This window comes from Mobula hypostoma, chromosome 4 (genome assembly GCF_963921235.1).
Source record: "Mobula hypostoma chromosome 4, sMobHyp1.1, whole genome shotgun sequence".
In the NCBI taxonomy this organism is placed as follows: Eukaryota; Metazoa; Chordata; class Chondrichthyes; order Myliobatiformes; family Myliobatidae; genus Mobula; species Mobula hypostoma.
In genome coordinates, this window is record NC_086100.1 from 98,812,122 (window position 1) to 98,822,605 (window position 10,484).

At 35.6% G+C, this 10,484-nt stretch overlaps 1 protein-coding gene across 1 annotated transcript; it reads right to left on the reverse strand.

Moving 5' to 3' along the window:
* LOC134345504 (fibrinogen alpha chain-like) lies at nt 1-9,446 on the reverse strand. The gene is made up of 6 exons (XM_063046255.1): nt 9,290-9,446; nt 8,925-9,044; nt 8,652-8,835; nt 8,101-8,246; nt 2,564-3,557; nt 1-114 (listed from the first exon to the last, which is right to left on the reverse strand). The coding sequence occupies exons 1-5, from the start codon at nt 9,368-9,370 to the stop codon at nt 2,583-2,585; spliced, it is 1,506 nt and encodes a 501-aa protein (XP_062902325.1). The 5' UTR covers nt 9,371-9,446; the 3' UTR covers nt 1-114; nt 2,564-2,582.
* Nucleotides 9,447-10,484: the final 1,038 nt, after the last annotated feature.

The window sequence follows — 10,484 nt, forward strand, 5'->3', positions numbered from 1 at the left end:
TCCAATCCATTGTAGCATATCTTTATTGAAATGATTCTTCAATTAATAATGGGTTTGAGAAAATAGTTGATAAGGGCTGATAATCTTTGGGAAGTTTTCCATTCTCTTCACTTGCTGCAAAGTAAAGCAGATGAATTTTATTGATATCATGCAAATTTTATTACACACAGTAGTAAAAGATCAGAACTGACAAAAACTGGTTGAATTCATGGAGTTTCCACTCATTATTTTTCAACCAGCCTTAATAAAACTGACTAATAGATCCTGGTGGTTTGAAACATCTTTAGGTCATGAGAGGTTTCTTTATGATGTTTGGATAAAGAGAGAAACCATCGCGCTGGCCATATTGTTATAGGTAAAATGGGAAAAAACATGAACAAAGGAAGAAAAGAAGAAGTGAAGGAAAATATAAACAGAATCAACAAGCAAATGTAAACAATGAGAAAAAAGGATAAAAAATGGTGCTGAGGAAACAAAGGTGAATAAATTTAGATAGAAATTTAACATAATTTTTATATTGTCATATAGTATACATAATTATATATAATATACAATTATATATAACATATAATATTTATGATATAAATAGAAATTTAATAGATAGAAATTTAGATAGAAATAAAAGATTATATTTCTTTACCCTATGAATGCAGCGAATGGACATAAAACAGACAATAATAATTTCAAACAAGAGAAAGTCTGCAGATGCTGGAAATCGAAGCAACCCACATAAAATGCTGAGGAAATCAACAGGCCAGGCAACATCTATGGAGAAGAGTACAGTTGACGTTTCGGGCCAAGTCCCTCTATCAAAATTGATAATAATTTCAGTCTGGAAGGAAATTCTATGAGGGAATTTGGAGTCAGGATCACTGCCCTTTGGAATACATTTATTAATGACCTAGACCCTGGCACACAAAGCATAATTTTAAAGTTTTGGGATGATCCTAGACTTTTTTCCAGGATCAACTCCTTACAGCAGATTCAATTAATGGGCAATTTGGAAAAAAAAATTTTCAAAATGATGAAGGATTTTGTGCAGGATAGGGTTCGTAAATCATTTACGTGTAGGGCAATTGGGAGAAGATTGAGTAAGATGAGAAGATGTTTTTTTCATGTAATGAGTTATTATAATCTGGAAAACATTGACCGGAAAGATAATAAAAACCCATTCAATACTTTTTTAAATTCTCAAATGGTACTTACATGAAGAAGAATCACTTTGTCAGATCCATTCAACACAGACCCCACCACATCCTTTGCAACCTAAAACTAACATCTTTTTCTCTCTATGTCCAGTTCATATGAAAATTCTATGACTTGAAATGTTACCTCACAGCTGCTACTGGATTTACTAAGTGTTTTGTATTTTTGTTTTAAATTCTTAGAATTGTTGACAAGTTCTTACTGGGATTTTACCCTCCCCATTTCTTCTTTCACTTTTACAATTCGCAAAGAAATCTGTGTTTTTTAACCCTGTTGCCTAATGCATTCACATTTCCTGCATGTTACATTATCAGGTCTTTAATTCCTCTAGTACTGGAATTTACAGTCTAAATCTTGTTGTCTCTTCATAATTATTTCTTCCTTTAGGACCACCTTTAAAATGTACACTTTTGACCACCTTTTGGTCATTCCTAACTTTGTCAAGTTAGTGCCAAATTTTCTTGGTGCAATGTGGCTTGGTTTCTATCATAAGTATGTAAATTGCTATGATAATTCTTGACAAGGACATTTCTGTTGTCAACCCCCAGCGGGTGGTACTGTCATAGAAACATAGAAAACCTACAGCACAATACTGTGCCTTCAGCCCATAATGCCATGCCGAACATGTACTTACTTTAGAAATTACCTAGGCTTACCCATAGCCCTCTATTTTCCTAAGCTCCATGTACCTATCCAGGAGTCTCTTAAAAGACCCTATTGTACCCACCTCCACCACCGTCGCCGGCAGTCCATTCCACGCACTCACCACTCTCTGCATAAAAAACTTACCCCTGACATCTCTTCTGTACCTACTTCCAAGCACCTTGAAACTGTGTCCTCTCGTGCTAGCCATTTCAGCCCTGGGAAAAAGCCTCTGACTATCCACACGATCAATGCCCCTCATCATCTTATACACCTAATAAGATGTCATTGCATTAAGAATTTTGTAAAATCTGCTGTGATAGTCAATCCTGAAAAAAACAGGAAAATTTAGGACTGATATTGAATCGGATACCTGAAATTTGGATTGTATATTTTAAATACTGATTTTGTTCCTGGACTAAGAATATATGCCTGAAGATCCATATTAACTGTTTGAATATGGAGATTTGTTTATTGATACTTTGGTCCCAACAACGTGGCTATATTGAAGCAGCTTAATTGATAAAAAAAAAGAGATTCTGGAAATTTTTTGAAGCTTTTCAACCCACATTGCTAAATTAATCGACAACAATGAATGCCATACGAATTCTATAATAAGTGCTTATATTTCGGCTCAATGTGCCTCTGATTTTACATAGCCAAAAACAAGCACGCATAAATATATAATTAAAGAAGGCATACTTGTGGAGCCTACCTTTTATCTCATGTGCTATTCACCAAGGAAAGTGTCTGTTTTCATGATGGTCTCTGAATTCACGAGTGAGAGAATCGGACGTATTCATGTCATGGCTTTCTGTGAATCCCTTTGGATTACTGTTACTGGACCAGCGAGTAAGTGTAGTTTTTTTTGTTGAACTACTAAGTCCCTCCATTCTGACACTTGGGTCACCACCAAAATCACTGAAATCCCCCAGGTTTGAGAAGTCTCCTGAGTGATCAGTGACTGTGACTATCGTTCTATGAACTACCTCACCACCTGTCTTAGATGTTGATTTTGTATTGGAAGCTCGAAGACTTTCAGATTCAGGCAAGTGATGTGTGGACGTGCTAGTAGCAGATCCCTTACCCTTTGCGTGTGATGGTATTCCTAACTTGTCAAGAAGATGTTGAAAGGAAGTTGAGAGGGAATCAGGCACACCTGTTATGTCTGTTTTGCTAACTGTACCATCTTTTGAAATGGTTCTTTCAGTAATTATAGACTCATGTGAAGTGTGCGCTTTATGAAAGGAGCTGTGGCCGAAATATGGACCTTCATCAAAATGGCCTTCTTGGAAGAGCCCATCACCCCGCGATGTGCTACCTACATGAGTTGCACTAGTTGGTATTTTCACATCTGAATGTGGAGTTGCACTAACTGTTCGATTATAAGCCATATAATATTTAGTTTCACTACCACTTGAATCTTCAGTATTTGTTTCTAGGGTATATTCCCTCATACTTATTTCATCCCAGAAATCTGGATATTTTTGATCTCTTGTAAGAGATTTAAAATTGCTGCCTGAACTCCCTTTGAGTGTACGCATTTTGAAGGCATGTGTTGGTTTTCCATATACAATACTTCCGATTCCATATGAAGTCATATGTTCAAGGTTTTTTTCCAGTTGTGCATTACGTTCTCTATTAATGTTGTAAATGAATGATTTTGAACAAGATCCTCTGCAGGCCCGTATCTTTATATTGATGTCAACCTAACAAATAAGGATACAGTAATTTAGAAGATTTTTTAAAAACTTGTTAAAAATGAAAAATATTTTATTCACTTTCAAGAGAAGTGTTATTTCTTTTCCAATTTTCAAATTATTTAAAAAATGCACTTATGATAATTCAGATAAACAATTGGCAAAATATTCTTCAGCTGGGATTGATAGCCACTGACACCATAAAAAAAGCACCAAACAAAAACTTAATATTAAATTAACCTGAAAAATTGATCCCAATTGTACTAACGTGCTCAATATTCCTGTTGCAGGTGCATCTACTCCACAACTTCAGCGGAGTTTCAATTGAAAAGATGCTCAGAGTACACCTTTGGGGACCTGGCTGTGCTGTATTGGATTTCTTCTTCAACTTGCAGAAATGCAGCTTTGTGCTGTGCATCTTAAACTGACACTTCCCATTTGCTCATCCTTGCTCATTCCCCTACCCCACTGAGCCTACCCGGAGGCTGTCTGCTCATTGCAATCATGTTAAAAGCTGGGGCCAGTTTAGTTTTCTCTCTGTAGTCCTTAATACAGATTGGGAGGTAGCAGGAGCACTGAAGAAATCTTCAGTGTACAAATAAAGCAACTGTCGCTTTAACCACAAGTCCATCAATGATGCAAAATGTATAGCAGAAACTATACCCTTCTTATGACTAAAGTGGATCTGTAATTTACTTTGATCTCAAATATGAACCAAGCCCTCTCTGCAAAAGTAGAGAAATAAAAGAAAAGTTGAAGTTTTAAATGAATGAAATGGCAGATTGAAAGACAAGCACTGATTAGAAAAAGCCAGCATGATTTTCTACAGGAGAGATCATGTCTCAGAAATCTGACTGTGTGTTTTGAGGAGATAACAATGGAAATTAATGAAGCAGAGTAGTAGGTGTGAATTATATGGACTTTGATAAAACACTTGAGAAGGTCCTGCATGGTAAGCTGGTCGAGAAGGTTATTAAAGCACAAGGGGTCCAAGCACGTTAGCAAAAAAGATCTAAAATTTGCTTGGAGATAGAATGCAAGGGGTAGTGATATAGAAGTGGTTTTCTGACAGGATGTTTTCAACAAACGGTGTACTGCAGGGGAAGGTGCTGGGATATCTGTTATTTGTGATGTATATTTCTTAAATTAAAACGTAGGTGGTCTGGATGGTGAGTTTGCAGTTGACACAAAAATTGGCAGTAGATAATGAAGAAGGCTGTGAACAAGGTGATGGAGTTTAATTTATGCAAGTCTGAGGTAAGCCATTTTGTTCAGTCAAATTCTGGTAGGATACAACGGAGTAAATGGCACGACCTTAGGAGTGTTGGTGTACAAATATAGTTGAAAAAGGAGTCAAGCTTATATTCGTGGTCAGATTATCTCGTATTCTGCGGCTTTGAGGAAGAAGCTGAAGCAGGAGGAGTTGGTAATTGTGGACAAGATTAAGGAAATTGATAAGAAATATGTTACAGTTCCCTCTGAGGGGTTATATAAACAAAGAACTGAACTTCAAATGGAACACAGTTTATTACTTTCGTCCTCGATTGTAAACCAATTAAAAAAAACAAGAAGTGAATTTTATGTACACAGTGACAAAATTGGCAAACTGTTGGCTAACCAGTTGAAGTCTAATTATGCTAAATCTCAAATTAATCAGATTTATAATCAAAATGACCGACTGATACTTGATCATGCGGGGATTAATCAAACTTTCTTTGATTTTTATTCTTCCTTATATCAATCAGAGTCTCCTCGAGACTCTAAATATATGAATGATTTTTTAGATAACCTAGACTTCCCTGAGATTTCACAGGATATGTCTTCTATGCTAGATACTCCCATTACCACTGATGAGATTAAGAATGTTATTTCCTCTATGAACCTGGGGAAAGCTCCTGGCCCTGATGGGTTTACAGTAGAATTTTATAAATGTTTTGCACCTTCATTAATCCCTTGGTTCTGTAGGGTTTTCAAGGCTTCATTAAAAATTGGTAAACTTCCCGAATCTTTTAATAGAGCGTCAATCTCTCTAATATTAAAGAAGGATAAAGATCCTGCTCAATGTGCATCTTACAGACCAATATCTTTATTAAATGTTGACTCTAAAAATTTTTCTAAGTTATTAGCAAACAGATTAGAAAAAGTACTTCCTTTTATTATTTTGGAAGACCAAACGGGTTTTATTAAAGGTCGTTACTCTTTTTATAACATTCGTACACTGTTAAATATTGTTTATACCCCCTCACAAAATGTTCCTGAGTGTGTTATCTCTTTAGATGCTGAGAAAGCTTTTGATAGAGTAGAATGGCCTTACTTATTTAAGGTGCTTGAAATGTTTAATTTTAGCTCGAAATTTATATCCTGGATCAAACTGTTATATCATTCTCCTGTGGCCTCGGTCCGTACTAACTCTCTAAGCTCACCTTTTTTCCCTCTTTTTCGAGGTACTCGACAAGGCTGTCCTCTTAGTCCTTTATTATTTGATATTGCATTAGAACCTCTTGCAATTGCCATTCGAGAATCTCCAAATATTACTGGGATAACTCGGGGCTTAAAGTCCCATAAAATATCACTCTATGCTGATGACTTACTTTTATATATTTCTAATCCTCAAAAATCCATCCCTGCTGTTTTAGAGTTATTAGCACAATTTAGTCTTTTTTCAGGTTATAAATTAAATCTTAGTAAGAGTGAACTTTTCCCGATTAATAAACAACTTCCCTTATATCATAACTTTCCGTTTAAATTGATTAATGATTATTTTTCATATCTTGGGATTAAGATTATTTGTAAACACAAAGATTTATTTAAGATTAACTTTTTACCCTTAATTGACCATATTATTCAACTTTCATCTAAATGGTTTCCTTTTTATTTAACTTTGATTGGTCGTATTAATGCAGTTAAGATGTTTTTTCTGCCAAAATTTCTATATATATTTCAGGCATTACCGATTTTTGTTCCAAAATCTTTTTTTGATAAAGTTGACTCAAAAATTTCTTCATTTATTTGGCAAAATAAAAACCTGAGACTGGGTAAAATACATTTACAGAAAGCTAAGAGAGATGGAGGTTTAGCATTACTTAACTTTAGATTCTATTATTGGGCAATCAATATTCGACATATGAAATTTTGGTTACTTGATCAGGATATACTATCCATTCCTAAATGGATAGCATTGGAATTACAATCTGTTCAGGGCTATACATTTGGCTCTATTTTAGGTTCCTCTCTTTCTTTTGATTTGAAACGCCTTAAACAGGTATCTAACCCAATAGTTAAATATACCTTACGTATTTGGTTCCAATTCAGAAAATTTTTTGATCTTAACCAATTTGGACTAGCGATTCCTATTTTAGGTAACATATTTTTTCCTCCCTCTTTTACGGATCATGCTTTTCAAATTTGGAAGACTAAGGGTATTTCACTGTTTTTGGATTTATTTTTAGATGGTTCCCTTATGTCTTTTGAACAATTATCTAATAAATATAATTTATCAAGAATACATTTTTTTTAGATATCTACAAGTTAGAAATTTCCTAAGTACTATACTTTCTTCTTTTCCAATGCTTCCTCCTACTTACATTTTAGATACTATAATTAACCTTAATCCATGTCAGAAAGGTGCATCGGCTATGATTTATAATATTATTATGAAACTTAGGAAAGCTCCATTTGATAAGATTAGGGTAGGTTGGGAACAGGAATTGGGGTCTATCATTTCCGAGGATGACTGGGGGCAGATTTTACAATTAGTCAATACTTCCTCTATCTGTGCTAAACATTCTCTAATTCAATTTAAAGTTGTTCATAGAGCACATATGTCCAAAGATAAATTAGCTCGCTTTTATTCTCATATTAAACCTTCTTGTGATAGATGTCTGGGGCAGATAGCCTCTTTAACTCATATGTTTTGGTCTTGTCCTACTCTGGAAACTTTTTGGAGAGACATTTTTAATATTATCTCAAAGGTATTGAATATAGATATCTCTCCTCACCCTATTACTGCTATCTTTGGACTATCTAAAATTTCCAGTAATCTTTCTCCTTCAGCCTGTAGAATGATTGCATTTCTTACTTTAATGGCGAAAAGATGTATCTTACAACATTGGAAAGAGCTTAACGCTCCAACATTCTACATTTACAACTATCACCATTCTACATGGAAGACATGGTAGCAATAGAAAAAATTTGCCAGAATTGAATGTAGCAGTAACAAAGGGAAATTGAATAAACTGGGGTTATTCTCAATGGAAATGAGGAGGCTGAGGGGGCAATAGTCAGTCTTTATCCCAGGCAGGGGGAGACAGAACTAGGCAGCAGAGGTTTGAGATCAAAGGATAGAAACTTAAAGGGGATCTGTGAAAAATTCACCACACAGATGGTGGTGAATATCTGAGCTGCCAGAGGAACTGATAGAAACACAAACAATTACTGTGGTTAAAAGGTATTTGGATACAGGCCAATGGGAGGCGTCATCGTAGTCAACATGCTTGAGCTGGGCAGAAAAGACCCATTTCTGGACTACATTACGATTCCATAAAGTTATTACCTCCAGTCTTGTAATTTCTTTGAATTGTTCCAAAATACTTTGTCGTAGTACATGTATTTTATAAATTTGTTCATTGACTTTTTTCTGCAAAATGGTAAGTCTGGAATTCAGATGATGTACTTGCTGATTGTATGTATCACCAAATTCTAAACAAAGTAAAATATACAAAACTTCTGTTAGAAATCACTGATGAGAAAAGACTATACATAAAACCTCTAAATTTCTTAACTGCAGTTAAACAATTGAGTGAGGGAAAGGAATTGAAAACTACAAGCACCTCGGTGCAACCTTTCCTATCAGCTAATATTTTCAATACTTTTTTTGGGTTTTACAAAATCTTTACATAGTCAGTTTGGGAGAATAACCTTAAGAATACTATAACTATAAATGCCAACAAGAATTGTCTTGTTGCAAAAACAATCAAGCCATAACTTCCAGTGAGTTAATGATAACATTTTAAAAGGCAAAATCCAGAAATGTTAAAAGTGAACAACTTTAAACTCCTTTTGTTTATGCGAACACACAAGGTGAATATTTCTAGAAACACTCACTTCCTAGTCCATCCAGAGACTGTCTGATTCTATTGACAACTTCAGTTACTGTAATGTGAGTACTCCCAAACATTTTGGAATAGTCATCCAACATCTGACGGATGTCTTTTATCCGCTCATCATTTTGTTGGTTTTTAACATCTATTAATCCTTGCATTCGGCATCCAGATGGACATTTGGGACCCTATAGTAATAATGCACAATTACATTATTTTATTTCTGTGCAATGTTGCAAATCTTCTCAAAAATTGATATGATGACCACACCACCTACCCAGTCACTGTCAGTGCAGATTGCCCATTTTGTCTCCACTGAACATGAAGATGATTTTTGTTGAGCATGTGTTTCAGGTCGTGGACCACGTGGACTGAGCATGGAAGCTGAATTTTGAATCTTTGTAAAAACCAAAGAATAGGATATTAATTTCACACTGGCAATACCAAGCCACAAACATTTCACATAACTGGCTTCTGTTGATCAATTCAAACTTGCAGATGTTGCTGTTTTAAATAGGTTGCAAATTACCAAATTTTCATTTGTTTCTGTAAGAGGCAATTTATCGTAATTAAAATAAGCATGTTTAACTTTCAAATCAAGACAAGTCTATTTCACTTTCATCCCAATGAAAGCAAACTTACTGAATTGATGAAGCATATTATCAAGCCCAAGACCAGGTTCCTTTGCATTTTACCAGCTCTAGAGTATCTAGAATGTCTCATCTTTCTCTGTTCTGTCAAGTTTTAATCCTAAAATCGGCAGGCAGTGCCGGTTTATCAAAACAAGGTTTGTCAAATATTTGCCATTCAACTATTTCACAATGTGTGTCTGATTGTTCAAAAATCTGTTGGCATAACACAGTATTTTGCAATATGTAGTAAAGATAGGCTCTTCCGGCCCTTTGAGCTACACTGGCCAGCAATCCCCTAATGTAATCCTAGTCTAATCACGTGACAATTTACAATGATCAAATAACCTACCAACTGGTACATCTTTGGACTGCAGAAGGAAACTGGGGCACCTGGAGGAAACACATGCGGTCACTGGGAGAACGTATAAACTCCTTACAGGCAACGGTGGGAAATTAACCCAGGTTGTTGGTACTGGAAAGCCTTCAGCTAACCACTATGCTACTGTGCTACCCCAAACTTAATAAAGAACTCTCCACATTTCAGTAGTAAAACCCTGGGGGAATGTTAGTTGAATTTAGAATCTTAATCATATGCAAAGATCTTCCACTTCCTGCAACGTAATGAAGCAAAACATTACATGAGACTGCAGTAGGCTCTTCCATGATCTACCAACCGAGTGAACCAACATCTGATCCTGTTAGGCTCATATCCCTGAGCTGCAAAGAGTTTTGACAAAGCCTTTAAGCAAGTTTCTTAAATGTTACCCACACATTACTTTTTATCCATGCTGTTTTCCTTTCTGTAACTAAATTAATCAATCCCATTCCCCCTCCTCCTGAAAAAGGTGTCTCTAAGTATGGCTGAGACTGTAAAGTGGTTGATAATTCATTGCTGTGATAATCTGTGGTTGCATATTCAGCACAAATGTCTGCTCCACTTTCACTCCTGCTACACAACATGCACCATTATAAGTAGTGATAGGGTGGGCCAAAGCCTGTCTCCCTGCTGCACAACTCCACAACTCTGAAACAGCACAGTATTTACAATGCCACAGGAAGATTGTTGTTGAAATCAATATGAAATGTTAGAGTAAGAAGGGATTCCTAAATGTGAAGAAACCTTGAAAACAGGGGAAAAAAGATAAGCAACTAACAGTTTTGAGTTTGAGGGAGATCAGTAAGCTGCTTTTTGCAACACTCCAATG